General features: G+C 42.4%; 2 protein-coding genes across 2 annotated transcripts; one reads left to right on the forward strand and one right to left on the reverse strand.

Moving 5' to 3' along the window:
- Positions 1 to 27: 27 nt before the first annotated feature.
- Positions 28 to 11,676, forward strand: LOC127590192 (all-trans-retinol 13,14-reductase-like). Its single transcript, XM_052049659.1, has 12 exons — positions 28 to 2,387; positions 3,769 to 3,951; positions 4,651 to 4,789; positions 4,874 to 4,976; positions 6,325 to 6,520; positions 6,625 to 6,822; positions 7,857 to 7,976; positions 8,068 to 8,206; positions 9,925 to 10,034; positions 10,747 to 10,913; positions 11,126 to 11,285; positions 11,399 to 11,676. The coding sequence occupies exons 1-12, from the start codon at positions 2,219 to 2,221 to the stop codon at positions 11,545 to 11,547; spliced, it is 1,833 nt and encodes a 610-aa protein (XP_051905619.1). The 5' UTR covers positions 28 to 2,218; the 3' UTR covers positions 11,548 to 11,676.
- A 4,243-nt stretch (positions 11,677 to 15,919) lies between these two features.
- On the reverse strand, positions 15,920 to 18,759 carry timm29 (translocase of inner mitochondrial membrane 29). Its single transcript, XM_052049793.1, has 2 exons — positions 18,471 to 18,759; positions 15,920 to 16,665 (listed from the first exon to the last, which is right to left on the reverse strand). The coding sequence occupies exons 1-2, from the start codon at positions 18,574 to 18,576 to the stop codon at positions 16,034 to 16,036; spliced, it is 738 nt and encodes a 245-aa protein (XP_051905753.1). The 5' UTR covers positions 18,577 to 18,759; the 3' UTR covers positions 15,920 to 16,033.
- Between the last annotated feature and the right edge of the window lie 686 nt (positions 18,760 to 19,445).

The raw sequence follows: 19,445 nt of genomic DNA on the forward strand, positions 1-19,445 counted from the left end.
TATCAATTGGGGGCGCTAACGACATTTCACCCTGCATTCTGTATTGCCAGAGTGGATTATGAACGTCCTTTTTCTTTTCGGGTACAGTGTTACGGTTCCGAAATGATCCTGAACGGAAAGTGGACTTGGAGAAGCTCGACTACAAAAAAATAATTTTATGGAAGAACGGCAGGTTAATAGATGTCAATGACTTTATTTCTCATCTGTTCTTCAGTTTCTTTGGATCAGGCTTTGGTGTGTTCAGTGAAAATTAACCGAAAGAAATGTCATTAGTCACAGGAAATCATGATTTCACAAGAGGGGCAAATGCTTTTTCGCGCAGGGCTAGCTTTAGCTTGGAATACATATTCAGAAATATAATCGTTTTAAAACTGCATTTTATGTTTACTTAGGTCATCTTTGTCTGGTCTGTACATTAGCTTGATAATTTTGAACATGGTGAGGAAACTGCAAAAAAAATTTAGAAGGGAGCAAACCTTTTTTCAGGGCAATTTATTTGGTGTGACTGAGGAACATTGATTTGTTTTACAACTTACCATGAACCAAGTAATGGCTCAACTCGTTTGATATTTGGTAGCGATTCGACTCGACTGATTTTCTTTTTTACTTGAGACTTGAAGGTTATGACTTCAGACTTAATTGTGACTTGCGCATATATGACTTGATCTCACTTCTGCTATTGTGATGTCTTACCATTTTGCTTGAAGCAGGGATGCCCAACTTTTTTTGACCGAAGATCTACCCTTCGTGTGCCTTCGCACGCCCGCCATGATGAGCAACACCCGTAATGGCTCTTTACTTGAACGAAACGTAATAAAGTCCTATAAATAAAGAGTTGGAGAGTTTGTAAAAAGAAAATCTCTGCCTACCTTAGTCGAGGCGTGATGCGGAGGCATCGGATGGATGTACTTTTGCAGAGTAGAAACTATCGTACGTATGTGTAACGTTTTAAAATTCATCTCCTGGCAGTCCAGATTCCCATTTACCGGCGCCATCGTTGAATTGCAAAAAGTTTGAAAGAGAAGAAGGATAAAAAAGACGTAAACTTTGAAAGAAGAAGAATCAAAAAGACGTAATGCAACAGCTCTGATCACAAGCAACTGCAGACTGCTGCCCGCTTAAAGGTTAAAGGTGACCTGTTTTTTTGAAATACATTTTGTGAAAGTGAAACTGATATGATGCTGATGGTCCAGTGTGCACTGACACAAAACTATGTATTAATAGCACGCACACACATTTTTATTCCATTGTCCTGGAATCTAGACCCTTCGCAATCAATTTGGGACCCGTCCGCAGGCTACCGGTCAATCTCGCGACTGGTTGGGCACCCCCGTTTTAAAAATGATAATAGCAAACACCACTCTGATGGTTTACCTGTATGCAGCTCACAAACCCAAATGTGATTATTTACATGTTATCTGGAATTTTCCTCATCATGCTGTTTTATTTTACCCAGCATGGTTGCGGACAATTAACTACTTTCTGTCTTTGACTTTCTCATAATTTAATTTTTCATTGCATTTTCTTTCATGGCAACAGGAACATTTTACCCAAGGGTTGGTTAGCTTGCATAAATGTGTGATAAAAATATATGACTGAAAATATTTTCCCCAAACTTGCAATTGCAATTTTGAGAATCACAGCTGTTGGATTAAAAAAAGAAAAGTCATGCTGATATACAGTACTTGCACAATTCAATACCCAATGACCAGATGCGCTTCACAGTTTAGAAAGCGAATTTGTTCCGAAGATTCAAGTTTGAAGTCACAGTTTTAATTTCTTGTCGGAAAAAAATGCCCAAAGGTACTTCAATAATGACCACTAAAATCGTCATGGTTTTACATAACTGTGTGACTTCACCCTGATGAAGCGATTCACAACCAGTTCTCTGTTTTCTGGGAGTCTCGTGTCCATGATTTAGTCAATGTGATGTCTTTCTTTTTCGTGGTCATACTTTAATTACAAAAAGGTCAGGAGGTTTTTTTCTTTCTTTTCATATGCTCTCTCGTTCTTAATAGGCATCTCTTCCCCTTTTCCTATACCTCACCCCAAAACATTTCTTATCAATGAATCCCTTTTTCAAAGCTCTCAAGGGCTATCTGAAATGTCCCCCTTCATACTATACAGTAACTCCGCCTCACCTCCTTTCAATCTTCAAACTTTCCACCATTTCTTTATTTGGGATTTTGGTGAGGTTTAGGGTGCGACGCTCTCCGATATGATGTGGTGGTGGCTGTTTCCTTTATTGAGCGCTGTTTTGTTTGTCTTGCTTTTCATCATATACTTGACCATTTCCCAACGCTACAAGGTTTTTAGTGAGGCGTACCTTAGGCCTCCGGGACCCTTGGTTAATGATGACCGAAAGAGGGATGACAGGCTCAAGAAAGGTAACATTGTGATATTTTCAGATTAAATAATCAATCTTCCTCATTGTCTGCACTTTTAATGTCTATTTAATCTACAAATAAGAGTTTCGTAACATTACTCAACTATTATCATTACTGTTATTAACAATGACTGATAATTGTTCTTCACTCCCATAAACCTTGCAGGTGATTTTATATCTTATAGGATCTCGCGATATCAAATCCATTGAAATGATGACAACTACATATTTACATTGAAAAATGGAACTTGTATGAATAGAACTTGACTTGAGCAAGTGTTTTCCGGGAATAATCATTCATTTAAGAAGATGTTTATAAAACAGCTTCCTGCTTGATCCTGCTTTATATAAAGTAGACGCCAACAAAATTGGGAAAACAAGTGAAAATCCCAAATGTATTTGTGGATCTGAAAAAAATACGTGAAAATCAAGGGTATATCTGTATGGGTAAGTTTGACAAATCCTAAGTCAGAAAGTTCCAACTCACCCGTGATGCTTACGGGGACAAGCAGTATTGGAAAGAAAAATGAATGGACAGAATATGGAAATGAACTAAAATCGATTGTTTCACCCATTACAACTTGAAAAGTCACGATTAAAAAAATCTATTTAAATATTATTCTGGCAGAATACTTCGACCATATAATTATCCCTCCATCCATTTTCGGATCCGGTTTATTCTCTCAAGTGTCGCGGGGGGTTCTGGAGCCTTTCCTAGCCATCTTCGGGCATTAGGCAGGGGACACCCTGAACCGGTTGCCAGACGATCATAGGGCACACAGCTTGCCCTCTAATATTCATTCATTCATTCATCTTCCGAACCGCTTGATCCTCACAAGGGTCGCGGGGGGTGCTGGAGCCTATCCCAGCTGTCTCCGGGCAGTAGGCAGGGGACACCCTGAATCGGTTGCCAGCCAATCGCAGGGCACACAGAGACAAACAACCAACCACGCTCGCACTCACACCTAGGGACAATTTAGAGTGTTCAATCAGCCTGCCACGCATGTTTTTGGAATGTGGGAGGAAACCGGAGCACCCGGAGAAAACCCACACAGGCCCGGGTAGAACATGCAAACTCCACACAGGGAGGCCGGAGCTGGAATCGAACCCGGTACCTCTGCACTGTGAAGCCGACGTGTTAACCACTGGAACTACCGGGCCGCCCGCCCTCTAATACACCAAATATAATAATTTTGCTAACCCCCAATACAACTAAATTGTACCAGCGCACTTCTGAGAATGGGTACTACCGACACAAAACACATTCAAATAGGCAAGCCTGCCATAGTATGAGATTGGAATCATAAAAAATAGACTCAAAACATTTATGTCCTGGAACCATTTTACAACGTTTATCATATTTTCACCTCTAAACCCGACAGGATTCCGTGTGGATCGGGTTCCCAATTCTCTGGATGCTGTGGTTATTGGCAGCGGTATCGGGGGTTTGACAGCTGCGGCTCTCTTGTCCAAGGCTGGAAAGAGAGTTCTTGTTTTGGAGCAGCATGATCAGGCGGGTGGCTGCACTCACACCTTTCAAAATAAGGGCTTTGAGTTTGATGTGGGTAAGTCAATTCCTCTATTTCTATCTTTCGTTTCCAACTCCCAACGGACTGCAGGAAATTGTATACAGGAAGGGGTGCCCATTACGTCGATCCTGATCTACCGGTGGATCTATGACAGTAGATCCGAGGAGTGCGAGCAGAAAAACAAACAAACAACCAATTATGTGTCTTTGTACATGTTAGTAATATATTTTTTGTGTTAATAATAACACTGCGCCATAATCATCCTATCGGTCTCATTTTCACAAAATAAATATTTAAAAAATAAAATAAAGCAGGCAAATCTTGAATTTACGGTGGGGCGTGATTACTTCACCAGAAGTTGAGAGACCCGATGAAGATGACGAGCATGCACGCGAGCTTCCCTGAAATGGTTTTTGACAGTTTGTGCAGAAACTATTTGGTTTTGCAAACCGATTGTTGCAGCAGCTATCCGTGTAGCCTGTCTCAGACGATTTTAGCGGTCAACGTGCTGGACTGGCGTTGTTACACGTGGTCTGCAGTTGTGAGGCTGGTTGGATGTACGGCAAAAATTGTCTGAACAGCCTTTGGAAAGAGCTGATGGCAGACAAATTAAAATTCAGTTCACGGGCAACAGCTCTGGTGAACATTCCTGCAGTCGGTGTGCCAATTGCACACTCCCTCAAAACAAATGGGAGCAAAAAAAAAAAAGTAATTAATATCTTTTTTTTCGGCCAGGCATTCATTATCTTGGCCAGCTTCATGAGAACAGTCTTCTTAGGGTCGCCCTGGATCAGATCACAGAGGGCCAGATGCAATTTACTCGGCTTGAGCAACACTTCGATACATTGCTCTTGGGCCAGCCTGGAAAACACAGGTAAGACTAAATAAAATCTGCATTTTATTCTTTTTTTTAAAATACCATCTTTCACCCATTCGACTTCATTCCGCCCTCACTTAGGGAGTATCGTATACACGCAGGGAAGACTGAAATGGCAGCTAATCTGAAGAAGCAGTTCCCAGGAGAGGAAGATGCTATTGACGAGTTCTTTCGAATTATGAAGGTAGAGTAAGAGGAGGAAGTAACCATGAATTGATTTGTAATTGAATTGTTTGAGGCATCTAACAGTTTTCTTTTTGTTGTTGTTGTTTTTTGGTAGATGAAAGGGAAATGATGAGGTTGAAATGATTGAGGAGTTAAATGCATTTGTAGATCCTGTATGTGATGTTGTTAATATCCATTCATCCATTTTCCGATCCCTTATCCTCACAAGGGTTGGTTGTGGGGGCTGCTGGAGCCGATCCCAGTGGTCTTTGCGCAGTAGGCGGGGGACAACCTGAACAGGTTGCCAGCCAATCGCAGGGCACAGACAGACAAAAAAACCATCAACGCTCACGCTCACTCTCACACCTAGGGACACTTTAGACTAGAATGTTCAATCCGTCTGCCATGCATGTTTTTTGGAATGTGGAAGGAGACCGGAGTACCCGGAGAAAACTCCACACAGGTTGGTCGGATCAAATCAACGACCTCTGCACTGTGAGGTCGACTCGCTAACCACTGGATCACCGGGCCGCCCAGAAGTCAAGTAGGGTCTTTGCACGTGCCATGGCCAAGATTCAAACCACGATTGCTGCGGCCACAACGCAGGGTGCTAACCACTACACGATCACGACCTTGTTATTATGTCTGGTACATAAGATTTATCATGGTCATTGTCATTCGTATTCGGGTATTGCAATTTTGTACAGCATTAACTTGAATATCGTACTTCATAAACTTCAATTTAACACCGTCACTCTCCTCTGAAACTTCAAGGCGTAAAACTTTGAGGAGGCTGAGAAAAAAAGGCACCTCAACTATAATTGTCTTCTTCTTAGGATAACTGACTTTGATATTCTTGATTCTGGTAGACAGGTAAAATTGGTCTATTTCTAAAAATGGCACATGTCCTACTTGTGGGACATGGAACAAAAATTTGCCAGATGAATAATGCAGGAGACCTTTTTTAAAAACTGCTATATTGTAAGTTCAAAAAAATAATTCAGCTTATGTTGTATTAAAAATTTGAGAAATAAGTAGAGTAATTTAAACTGGTTGAAGTTTGCATATTCTCTTTGTGGCTGTGTGGGTTTTCTCCGGGTACTCCGGTTCTCTCCCACATTCCAAAAACATGCATCGAAGATTAATGGAACACACGAAATTGCCCCGATGTATGATCGTGGGCGCGGATGGTTGTTTGCCTCTGTGTGCCCTCCGATTGGCTGGCAACCGGTTCAGGGTGTACCCCACCTACTGCTTCAGCTGCGATCGGCTCCAGCACACCCGCGACCCTCGTGAGGATACAGCGGTTCAGAAAATGGATGTATAATTTAAACATTATCATAATATGTGTGTTTGCTCACTTACAGCTAGCCTCACAGCGGACGCCACTTTTTGCCTCTTTGAAGATTGTTCCATACTGGCTTGTCAACTTCCTGGTGTGGACTGGTCTATTAGATCGCATATCTTCAGTGTTCCGCCTAGCAACCACAAACCACTCTGAAGTAATATCCCGTCTCACAAAAAACAAAGACCTTCAGGCTTTATCTGCCTACCTTTTCTATGGTACAGGACAATCACAATATTTTAAAGACAGTATTCTTGATATAGATCAAGCGCATACATTTTCGACTCATTCAATGTTTTTTTCCATGTTTTTTTTCTTGAAGGTGTGCCTCCAAAACAGTCTAGCTTTCTCATCAATGCGCTCCTTCTTCACCATTACAAACGTGGTGCATACTATCCAAGAGGAGGCGCAAGTGAGTTTGCCTTTCACATCATCCCTGTCATTCAACAAACAGGGGGCGCTGTCTTGGTCAGGGCGCCAGTGCAGCGTATTCTGCTCAACCAGCAGGGGAAAGCTCGTGGTAAGGAAACGATCAGTCCCCCCTTCCCCCTTCCCCTCCCCCGTCAATTTATGTTTTTTGTTTGTTCTTAGGATAAAACGTTTTCTTTGCCTTTTATATTTTGGCAGCTGGGTTGTTTTGCCAGAGCTGAAGTCGTGTCTCACCATTCCTAAAAAACATGATTTCCCTAGTTCCCCAGCCAATTTTATAGTCATAAGGGCAGCCTAGAATTTTGGGCCGTGAGGAAAAAGAAATAAGGGCCACTTAAATGACTAATGAAAAATGGAGTGAAATTATTGTGTGTGTGTGTGTTGTGTTTGGATGAGTCACCCATTACAACTTGATAAATCACGATTAAAAAAAAATAATTCTGACAGAGTGTGCTCCGGTTTCCTCCCACATTCCAAAAACATGCGTGGCAGGCTGATTGGGCGCTCTAAATTGTCCCTCGGTGTGAGTGTGGGCGTGGATGGTTGTTCGTCTCTGTGTGCCCTGCAATTGGCTGGCAACTGATTCAGGGTGTCCCCCGCCTACCGCCCGAAGACGGCTGCGATAGGCTCCAGCAGCCCCTGCGACCCTAGTGAGGATCAAGCGGTTCGGAAAGTGGATGGATGGATGGATGGATGGATGGATGGATGGACCTCTACCCTATAATTATCCATCCATCCACTTTCTGATCCACTTAATCCTCACAAGGGTGGCGTCTTCTGACCCCCTGAACCGGTTGCCAGCCAATCGCAGGGCACACAGAGACGAACAACCATCCGCACTCACACTCACACTGTTCAATCAGCCTGCCGTGAATGTTTTTGGAATGTGGGAGAAAACCGCAGCATCAGGAGAAAACCCACGCAAGCCCGGGGAGAACATGCGAATGGCACACAGGGAGGCCGGTGCTAGAATTCAACCCGGGACCCCTGCACTGTGAGGTCGATGCGCTAACCACTGGACCACCGGGCCACCCACCATATAATTATATTGATATTTGATTTTTTTTTCCCCATTTACTCTCCTTTTTAATGTTCTGGGTTTTATTGGGATGTATTTTTTAACAGGAGTGACTGTGCTGAAAGGACAAGAGGAGATCGAGATCCTCGCTCCTGTTGTCATTTCTAATGCTGGAATCTTCAACACATTCCAAAAGTTTCTGCCAAATCACATACAACAAAAATCAGGTGATACATGCACTCACACATCATGACATGAGTCTCTGGATTGCAATTTGACAGTGGTTGTTTAACTTTGCTGCTAATCCTGTGTGAGTAGAGATTCAGTCATTGTTGAGTATGGTGCGCCATGGCATGGGTTCCTTCTTGGTTTTTGTTGGTCTGGACGGAACCAAAGAAGAGCTGGGAATCGTTTCCACTAATTTCTGGATGTATAAAGACAGCGACTTGGATACACTGTAAGTTAGTTGTTTTTGTATTGATTTTCTCCCTATCTCTTGTTATTTTAACTCCCATTGCAAAAACAAAATGTACTGGCAAAATGGTTTATCACAAAATCCAATACCCCCCATCTTTGAGAAGTCATACGCAATAGGTTCCCACCAGAAAATTGATTCATATTCTGCCATCCACTGCCACGCTTACATCCCAGGGATTATATCAAACACACAAATCATAACTTTAATACAGTACATCAAAAAGAGAATTAAGAAGAGCCAGATATTATATCTTAAACTCTAAAGGGCTGTCCACAAACAAAAAACAAATCTTTCGCAAAAGCATCATTTTTGAGGAGCTGCACAGCAATGAGACTGACTCTGACAATGACGCAAAGGAAGCTGGCATGTTTGATGGAATACTTGCCCATCTTTTCATTTCGGACACAGAAAACCGGTAATGGATTTGTCGATTAGGATTGATCAAAAGATTGTTAAAAACTTCAATACAACACAAACTCAGTTTTGGTCTTGATGCGTTTTTAAAAAAAACATATGCTAGCGTGGATGCATGCTAGCGTATTTTTTAAACTGGCCTGTGTTTTACTGTCACGACCCTTCCATGTGATGACGAAAGAGAAACGGTCTCCCATAAGTGTGGGGGTTGGGGACGAGTAAAATGCATGGTTTGGATTTTCTAAGACCAACGAGTACTAGCGGGGGAGGGGGGGGATGATGACAAGCGAGTACTTTTTGTATGGTAAGTCCGGCGCATTTACACTGTTGTGTTGATTAATGTATACTGTCCCAATGGAATAAATAAATATTTTATAAAGTTTTAAAATACTATCATGGGAGGGGGGGGGGCAAGCAAGTACTAACACAGGTGGAAACACACTTTACACAACAGGACAAGGTTGGAGGAAAGACTCACGAGTGCCGCTGCCTTATCCATCCATCCATCCATCCATTCATTTTCCGATCCGCTTATCCTCACAAGGGTCTCGGGGGGGTGCTGGAGCCAATCCCAGCCGTCTTCGGGCAGTAGGCGGGGGACACCCTGAATCAGTTGCCAGCCAAGCGCAGGGCACACAAAGACGAACAACCATCCACGCCCACACTCACACCGAGGGACAATTTAGAGCGCCCAATCAGCCTGCCATGCATGTTTTTGGAATATGGGAGGAAACCGGAGCACCCGGAGAAAACCCACGCAGGCCTGGGAGATCATGCAAACTCCACACAGGGAGGCCAGAGCTGGAATTGAACCCGGTACCTCTGCACTGTGAGGTCAACGCGCTAACCACTGGATCACCGGGCCGCCTCAGCTGGCTTAGTGCAACCTAAATAAATACTGATGAAATGAATGAATCAAAATTAATCATGTTGAAGTTCCCTAACACACGAATGAACTGGATTGATGATGTCTATGGTGAGGAACTAATTTGGCTGCACTTATCGAGAGGCAGGGGTACCTAGGACACACAAGGGATTGGGGCTGACAAACACAAGACAAGACCTTAGATCCTGCAAGTGGTCATCATATTGTTGGCGGTCAATGTGCTGCACAAGTAAGGACAAAGCAACATTTATAGGTATAAATACAATAACACAGTTTGCCACCGCCATGTATTTATAGTTTTAACACTGTAGTGTGGGTAAACTTCAACTATTTTGGTCTCAATTTGTATTATTTTGGATTTCATTAATATGTGGGTGTGTTTGAATGACGTGTGAAGAATGGAACGATACTCTTCGCTGAGCAGAGAAGAAGTACTGGGAAACATTCCTATGATGTTCATCACCTTTCCATCTGCCAAAGACCCCACATCTAACATCCGGCAACCAGGTAACTCTCAGTGTGGTGTGTAGAAATACGGGAAGGCAAAACCCAATTCATTAACGGCGTGCGTGTTCTCTCACTCACTTCGATATTGTGGTGGTTTCTTAAATAAGCGGCAAGCTTTCTACCCTGCCAAACTTGTGTTGTTTACATTTGATGCAGTGCATTGTGGGATGTGTGGGGTGTATTACTTATGGGGCACGCACAGAAGTAATATGAATGAATGTGTCATCAAGAAGATTGTCAGGTCTAGCAGGCAATCAGACTCTTAAGACAAACTTTAAATCTCAAAGAGAGACTAGGAGTCTAGCAGAGTTGTCTTTCTCGCGAGGAGAGTGGCGCAAAAAATGTAATAGTTTACAATCTCGGAACAGCTCTGGACCTACCTGAGATTTGCAAACCATTACAGTCTCGGGATAGTTCTGAGATGTTGCACTCATCTCCTGCTTTTTATTGTCTTTAGGGAGTTTCAAAGGGGTGGGGGAAACATACACACAATGTACTTCTGTGTGCTTAGAGGGGTCATGCTGGAGGTCGGAGGTTTGGATTGCTGCTGTGAAAGTTGCTGTTATCATTTTGAAGCTTAATGGAGTCGATAATACTTCAAAACTCGATAAATGTGATTTGAAAGCATAATTTTTTTCCCTCCAAACGCTGCAGGTGCAAAAACGCACGAGAAAATGTGTACCTGTGACTCACCACTTTTTTTTCCATTTAGGAAAGTCCTGTATGACTTTGTTAACCATGGCTCGCTATGAGTGGTTTGAAGAATGGGAGGGGACAAAGATTGGCAAGAGAGGACAGGATTACCTGGATCTAAAAAACAGCATGGCTCAGGAGATGCTGAACTGGGCCATAACCATCTTCCCCCAATTACAAGACAAAGTGTGTATATTTATGCGTGTACCTCACATTGGTTCCTTAATTTTAATATGCATTCACTATTTGCTTGCTTATATGCACTAAATGCATCTTTTAAAGTAAATGTATTCATATTCTCTTCAGATGTTATATTTGCTGCTTTTCCTTTCAGATCGACCAGTTTGAATAATATTATGTCTTTACCAACATTTGTGTGTGTGTATTTTTGTCTGCAGGTGGTTATGATTGATGCAGCCACCCCTCTGACTAATGTACATTATTTGGGTGCACCGAGAGGTGAGATGTATGGTGCTGAACACAATTTGGAGCGCTTCACCCCAGAAACGGTTGCAAGGACCAGACCACAAACTCCAATCAGTGGTCTGTACTTAACAGGTGCGCAAAGCAAAGAAACAGCATAAAAACATTGTGGTCAGTTTCATACAGGTCTGTAATTGTGTATGTACGGTATCTACTAATTCTTTGTGTGTGTGTGTGTGCCTTTGCAGGTCAGGATGTATTCTGTAATGGCATGGCTGGAGCTTTACATGGTGGATTACTCTGTGCCTCTGCTGTCCTAAATCAGATCCTCTACATTGACCTTCTCGCTCTTAAGAACCGCCTCAAGAAAAGAAAGGCAAATCATAAGCTCACCTGAAAGTTACAATTTGATTTACTCATTACCATATTTCCCAGATGTCGCCATCCATGAATGAAGATACAGCATGTGTATTTGTCTCGTTGTATTCCACAGCATCTGAATTGAAATAAAACCATCAAGATGGAATGGAGATGTTTTAGTTGAAGTGGTGTGATATATGTTTACAATGTCATGGTTTTGCGTGGTCGAGGACCCATGCGCGTACACACACACACACACACACACACACACACAATAACACCAAGACGATACCGAACAATGTATCAACAGTACCTTGCTATTGTGATGCTTTTAAAGAGGACATTCTCAGACGGAAGTGCCCATTGAGTTTAGATTGTCAGTGTCAGCAATTTGCAACAGAGATACCGAGAGACTGGAAGAGTCACGGAAAGATGTAGAAGTGGATGTCCTTTGGCCACATTCCATGCTGATGACCGCTACATTGTGAACAATGCCCTGAGTAACCAGTTGATGAATGCCTCTCCACTCCAGGCACATATAAGGGAGGTGAGAGGCACCCAAGTGTCACATCAGACCATTCGAAGCCGATTACATTAGCTTGGTTTGCGTGCTAGACGACCTGCAAGGATACCTGACCACACCACCAGGCACGGGCGTCATCGTCTGTGCCCGGTGTGGGGAGCCTTCACGCTGGACGTTGGACCAGTGGGACTGAGTGCTGTCCTCTGATGAAAGTCAATTCATGTTGAGTAGAAATGATGACCGGCCAACGATGTTGGAAACGTCAAGGAGAGCGCTACGCATCAGCCACTGTTGTCACCAGGATGAGCTTTTGGTGGTGGTGGTGTTACAATGTGGGCAGAATTTTGAAGAAAGGAAGATTCCTTGAATCCATGAAAAAGCAACGTAAAATATAACTTAAAAGGGTGAGAAAATAAATGATGAAAAAAGGGAAATTAAGAAGATACTAAAAAATAGAAATTTTCAAAAAATGAAAACAAATATTGTCTGTTTCTTGTGCGTGTTGGCCTCTCACGCGCATACAAAATGACAACAGGAGAAAATTGCGATTGAACTCTAGAATTCTAACTCCTTTTTCATAGATTGGGATGTGCCTTTGAGTAGTGTTATGTTACCCTTGTGTTTGTGTGTGAATAGTCGTCGTTTGAAGGAACATAACGACCAAAGAGTTAGCAGGTTAATGGCCATTGACCATTAATCCATTGATAGTATTAGCACGAGCCCCGTTTTTTAAAAAATTAATGATGTTTTGTACCTAAATATACAATATATATAAATTATTCTTGTGTGTTTAGTTTTACAGTAAACAACAATTGCGTTGTCAAACAGCTTAAAAGTAGTGATGGGACGAAATAGGCCAAGGCTCCGAAGCTTGTGTCGAGTAATGGGAGGGGCGTTCCACGAAGCTTGTATCGAGGCGCTCGCCTTTCGGCAAAACCCGGAAATGATGACGTATGAAGCCTCGCCGGCCGGCTGAATCGCGTTAACGCTTTGGGAGTGGTCGGATGTTTGGCATGCATTGCAAACAGTACAGACTACTGTATAAATAGGTTGCAAAACGCAATGGCGATCGCCTGTTATCTCTTATTTTGTGGATTTCGGGCTCCTGCGCTTGTCACACCTATGCGCAGCAGTGGAACAGTGCAATCTTTTTTCGAGCCTTGTCCCTTGCTTGTGATGGAACCTGCGCGAAAAAGGCGTTCCTCCTCTGTATGGGAACATTTTGATTTCATTGCTTCCAGTAAGGTGGCCCGGTAGACCAGTGGTTTGCACGTTGGCTTGCACGTTGGCTTCACAGTGCAGATACCAGGTACCGGGTTCGATTCCAGCTCCGGCCTCCCTGTGTGGAGTTTGCATGTTCTCCCCCTGTGGGTTTTCTCCGGGTGCTCCGGTTTCCTCCCACATTCCAAAAACATGCGTGGCAGGCTGATTGAACACTCTAAATTGTCCCTAGGTGTGAGTGTGAGCGTGGATGGTTGTTCGTCTTTGTGTGCCCTGTGATTGGCTGGCAACCGGTTCAGGGTGTCCCCCGCCTACTGCCCGAAGACAGCTGGGATAGGCTCCAACACCCCCCGCGACCCTAGTGAGGATCAAGCGGTTCGGAAGATGAATGAATGAATGATTCCAGTAAGGTAAGGGAGAAACACTACATGTATATAAATGTGACAATGCAGCTTTTCGCTTGTTCTTGTGTCTAACTTTTGTTATCTAACAGGTGAAGTGTCTGTTGCGTGCAAGGGAACTTGTATACAACGATAGCACCTCGTCTATGTTGAGAGGCGTTATAGAGCCTTGCATGAGAGCAAGGAGAGCAATGAAACTGGGTAAGCAAAATTTAAGATTTAAGATATCCTTTATTGTCTCGCAATGGGGAAATTACAATCAGAATTCAGAAAGGAAGACGCTGGGTGGGGAGAGGGTAAAAAAACACACGCTTGAACTATCCTCTTCCGAGGATCATTTAACTCCAGGATAAAAAAAGACCCCAGCACAAAAATAAGGGGGAGGATGAATGGGAAGGGGGCGGGGGGTAACCGCGACGCGGCCGAAATGACCAGCTGCACGGTCACCGTTGCGCACCGCTTATCGAACCACGTCACGGGGGAAAAAGAATCGGAGCGATGAAGACGGTGATGACAAGGATGTGTATGCGCGTGTGGTTGTCCAGTTGTGTATGTGTATGCGTGCAGGTCATAGCTGCTTCGTCGAGGACTGCTCATCATGAAGACAGTCCCGGCTTATCAGTCCCTGGCCGAGGAGGAGGGGGGGGGGGGGGCCTAGACTCCATGCGTATTTCCATCCAGGGGAAAGGCCAGATCGCATTGTTTGTTTTGGAGAGACAGCCGCCAACAATTCCAGACAGCCTTGAGTCCTTGGTCTGTATCTCTCACTGGTGCCGATCATCCAAATCCGAAATTTCTTTCCGTTGAGCGGATCCCAACGTCTCCAAGGTATTTTCAATCGCGCGGAGCCGTTCCAGAACCGCAGCAATATTGCGGTTGAGATCAGTCACCGCTTGAGTCTGAGTGTTGGACATTCGCGCCAAGCCATCCAGAGTGACCGGCAGCTTCTTCACTTCCAATTGAGCCGCTCCCGTTGGTTGAATTTTGCGATAGAACAGCAAGCTGCCAACACCAAACAGCAGCATACCTGTTATCAAAAGGCCAATGATGTAGATGTCTTCCACATCCTCCACGGACAGTACTGTCAGGCACACCAGTCTCCACTTTCTCCATGGGTCAAACATTTTGTCAATTACATTGAGAGACCAGCCAACTAATTCCATGGTTAGTTCTTCGGATGAAAACACGGTAGGAGGCTAGGGAAGACAGAAGACAGCACAAAAGACTAAGTGGCGAGCAGGGAAAAAAAAAAGGTGGGAGGGCAGGGGAGCTGTGCAAAAAAGCGTCCGCCTTCGTCGAGAGCCAAGCAGAAAAATTACACAATGTATTGACAATGTTAACATACATTTTAAATACTGCATTACTAACCTATAATTGATTTCTGATTGCAAGAGAACAAAGATGTAGATGAAGCCTTGGTCAAGATGGTCATTGAGGACTGTCAGTCCTTCACTATTGTGGAGGACAAAGGGTTCAGAAAGTTTGTTAGAGCTTTGAACCCGACCTACGTTCTTCCCACAAGGAAGGTATGTATGTGAACACATAAAGTATTTATTCTCATTTTCCCATAGTGGCAATTCCAATATTTTTATGTTTTTCCCTTTTCGGCTTTAAAAGCTATGGTAGACGACAGGTATAAGCTGGCCAAAGAAATGGTGTTAAAGGCTTCTGCAGTGAGCCTTACAGCAGATATGTGTCCAAAAAAAGAAACCGTTTCAAGTCAGCCACTGTGGGAAAGCTTGTATTTCTAAGTAAAAATGAATAACAAATTATCCTTAGCACTTGTTGTATTTTGTTCACATACTAAATTACGAACACAGGCACATTCATATCTTTGTCTTAAGCAAATACCCATTGAATTCTTAACACTGTTGACCTCATGGGCTTCTAGACCACTTGATGGCGGCATAGAGTAAATTAAGCACCATGAAGGTTTGCTACATGTGCAAACCAATTGGCTGCAAAAAGTCATTGCTTCATGAGGCTTCATTTTGCCTTACTTAAAAGACACTTTGGGACAGTAGAATCAAGAATTCCACGCTTGATACCCAAGCAATGCGGTGCTTTCAGGGTAACTTCACAATGTCAGAAACTTTTAAATGCACCACGGCCACAAGGGGGCGGCCAATAACAATATTGATACCTTGAAATAAGGCCAGGTATTGTCCAGACACAGACACCTGGTATCGGTACTTGCCCATCACTAGTCCAAACACAAACATGTCCCCTTTGAATCATACAACCCTCCCAAAAAATGCACCCGGTAACACTACATTTATTGTATATTTATTTAATCGTGGTTTAATTAAGTACATTATTTTTCAATTAAATAGCATACATTTATCAACTAAACACCAGTTTCATCCTCATCCAATATTTTATGTCTCTACTGTGCTGCTTCTGGCCATTTCAATCGTTTCTTTCTCCGCCGCTTCCAATTTCAGTGCAACCCAGGACTCTCTGTGCAGTCGCTCATTTAATTCCACCTTCTGAACAGTGGGTGGTGACGTCTTCTGCATATGCACTGGTAGGTACATGAACTCATCTTCATTCACATCATAGTTTGTCATCTTTGAGTCCAGGATCCACCAGTGACCGGCAAAGCCGACATCCATTACACGTCTAGGAAACTCTCTCCAAATTACTGACAAACTGGAACACCTTGCTTCAAACAGTGTGCTGTCAGGGTTATGGTCAGTAAAATAAATCAAAGAAAGTAATCCCAGGTTGACATGGCAGAGACGGCCTTCATTGCGAAGCTTAAGCAGATTCTGCACATGGCTATCAGAGGATGCATTGCGGATCCATGATGACAGCAGAGACAGCTGATTGGAGCGCTCAAGGAGAGAGACTTCAAAAGATGAATAATCGGGCTTTGAGAAGAAACAGGTTAATGCGCCTCCGAGCACAGTCATGCAAACTGATGCTTTGACAGGACGCTCATAGACGCCAACAAAGATATCAACACACGCCTCTTTGTAGTCAGACATCAGACTGCGGCACCAGACACCTAAACAGAATAAAAGATGCAGAATAACATTAGATTAGCTCTGGATTTGTCTCAATCCAAATAAGCATTTTTTACACTCCTATATGTCTTTAACAAAATAAACCACAATGAGTTCAACACTATTTTGGGGTGAGGGTAGACTCAAAACAAATTAAATCTTTATAGAGTAGCAAGTAGAGTAGCTGTATCCCATGTGTGTTTGTGAGGGCAGGGAGGGGTGGGTGAGTCTTTCAGTTACTTGTGCGTTAGGTTAATACACATATTAATGTATTTGCAAAGACGTTCGAAAGTAGGCTGATTGGTCAAAGCATTGTATTTTTTTCACCATGATACTACAGGCTCTTGACATGCCCAAAATGCCAAACGAAAATTGTTCACTGCAGACGTATTAATAGAACTATTAAAAAAATGACTAACGCATTCAGTCCCAGACCAAGTCTGAAAAGATGTTTAAAAACGTCTTTGGGAGTGAATGAGCTAATAGACAATGTTTACCTACTTCATTTTCAAACGTATTTATTTCATCTCAGCAAAATTCTAAAAGCATAGCGTTTTTTTTTACACTTGTGCATGGACACAAGTCAATACACCATGACATTATGGGGGGGGGGGGGGGGGGATGATATGTTTTTTAGCATTTAGCCTAAATGCTAAAAAACATATCATTCCCGCCCCCCCATTTTATCAATAGGTTCAAATACGAGTTTTCCAATCAAAAATGTTTACTCTACATTGGCAGTTCCACACCTCCGCACATATGCTTGTGGTGCGTGTTATACTTTTATTGAAAAAAAAAAGGAGAGAACCTCTTAAAGTCATGAATGTATGTATATATATATATATATACATGTGTGTGTGTGTGTGTGTGTGTGTGTACCTGTATATATATTTACATCAAGCGCCCTGAGCCTATCAGCTAGACCAAAAATGTAAGGGCAAAGATTTTTCTAAAGTCTCACTAATGTTTCCAGAGAGGAAAATAGTGTGCTGCTATGCACTGTTTAAATTTAAGTACAGTACTAAAAATGAACACCAGTAGGCCGTTTTCTGTCTTTTGTGTCTTTAACCAATGCAAAAAAAAAAAGAAAAATCTATTTTTATGTGTATCCGAATAGCCAATTATATTGACGTTATATATCTTTAGAGATAAAATGAAATAATAATTGAAAGTAGTACTATATTATGAATTATATACCGGACCTGTATCGGTTCGACCGCGGCCACCACAACTTGGCTCATCGTGTTCCTGTCAAAAAAAAGCTTAGCACTGTACCCTGCAAATTGTGTCAAAAACAAATAATGGAACTTTGTTAATTTATCTATGCCAGCTCCCTATAGCGAGAATTCCATAATCTTAAACTAAAGACAGATGTTATGAATTAACTTGTGTGTCCACTTTATATGACCTTTGTATTTGGAGGAATGGTGTGAACTTGTTTTGAATGAAGATAATATAAATATAAATTATGTGTGCTATTTCAAATAGAGGTTGGGGACACTGCTTTAAAATGTATACAATTATACAATTTATTATTATTAAACTTCATTGAACAGAAGCAACCTCCTACATTTACAGTTCCCATTAGCTTTCTTAATGCAAGACATTTTAAAGTGATTAGTAGGCGAGTACATCGCACTATTAATCTACATTAGTTATATTTCACAAATTACACTTTGACTTTTCACGCATCTGTCGTGAAAATCACAACACCTAAACCGCTTTATGACACGAGTGGAGACTCCTGACGTTCGACGGAATGCACGTTAAAACAAAAATGTGCTTGTTCATATGTGCAGTTTCTCACCTGCTTTACTATTTTTCAGTTTTTCCCAGCGACTTTTTGAGTGACGAGAGATTGAGGTTTCTCCTACAGCACAAAACATCCTCCTGGTTATCAATCGGAACGCCATATCTCGTGTAAATCTTTTTTCAATCAGACTAGTTGCAGTGCAGTTAAAACTAGCATACGGATCGTTTGTAAATGTACACTGCGCATGTGTAAACCGGCAGCCATTTTCGGTACGTTAGAGTGGCAGTGGATCCGGGGACGATGGCAAGATCTCATTTCTTTTTGAACAACATAGTACTCAGTAGTTCCTGAAATTAAGTCGAGGGTATGTCTCTAAAACGTTTGGCCCTGGCGGTTATAGCCAGTGAGTAGCCATTGTTACGCACGACTCATATATTTTAATATCCATTCGCTCATTTTTATTGAAAAAAAAAATCAGTTTGTTTTACGCCAGGATCCCGTTTTGGAAGAATAAGCGGCTCTCAAACAACCTATTTAATTGTTAGCATCGACCATTCAGACTACAATATCTCAGTTTACATTTCCCAGTGAATGGTAACCTGATTTCATTGTTAAAAGTGGATGGTTCATACAGCATAATGCAAACGAACTTTCGGTATGTGGCAACGTAACATGTACGCTTGTGGCTTCAATTTTCCCTGCGGCATTGTGTCGTGAGGTGCGCATGCGTGTAAACTACGGCAAGACAGTTGGTCAAACGTCGTAGGTTATGCCTGCGCGATCTGCGCATCCGTAAATTATACAACATACGACATATACAAGTAAATTGATACAAAGTGCCCATACATATAATATATGTTTAGTTATTTTGATAAAGGTATATCTTTTTCAAAGTCTGAAAAATGAAACCAGAGAAACGTTGATTTACCATTTAAATAACCGGTACCCCTCTGATGCCGGGTTAAAGCCCAAATCAAGACTGTTTGTCTTGCGATTTTATTCTTTTGGGCAAAAGAAAAACATCATGTA

Source organism: Hippocampus zosterae, chromosome 17 (assembly GCF_025434085.1).
Source record: "Hippocampus zosterae strain Florida chromosome 17, ASM2543408v3, whole genome shotgun sequence".
In the NCBI taxonomy this organism is placed as follows: Eukaryota; Metazoa; Chordata; class Actinopteri; order Syngnathiformes; family Syngnathidae; genus Hippocampus; species Hippocampus zosterae.

What these genes read in the sequence shown, in the direction of transcription:
- LOC127590192 (XM_052049659.1), top strand. Translation starts at nt 2,219, where the DNA reads ATGATGTGGTGGTGGCTGTTTCCTTTATTGAGCGCTGTTTTGTTTGTC. An exon ending in CCAGCAGGGGAAAGCTCGTG is followed by an intron (nt 6,823 to 7,856) that starts GTAAGGAAACGA and finishes ATTTTTTAACAG; the next exon opens with GAGTGACTGTGCTGAAAGGA. An exon ending in TCCCCCAATTACAAGACAAA is followed by an intron (nt 10,914 to 11,125) that starts GTGTGTATATTT and finishes TTTTGTCTGCAG; the next exon opens with GTGGTTATGATTGATGCAGC.
- timm29 (XM_052049793.1), bottom strand. Translation starts at nt 18,576, where the DNA reads ATGGCGTTCCGATTGATAACCAGGAGGATGTTTTGTGCTGTAGGAGAA. An exon ending in ACTGAAAAATAGTAAAGCAG is followed by an intron (nt 16,666 to 18,470) that starts GTGAGAAACTGC and finishes TATTCTGTTTAG; the next exon opens with GTGTCTGGTGCCGCAGTCTG.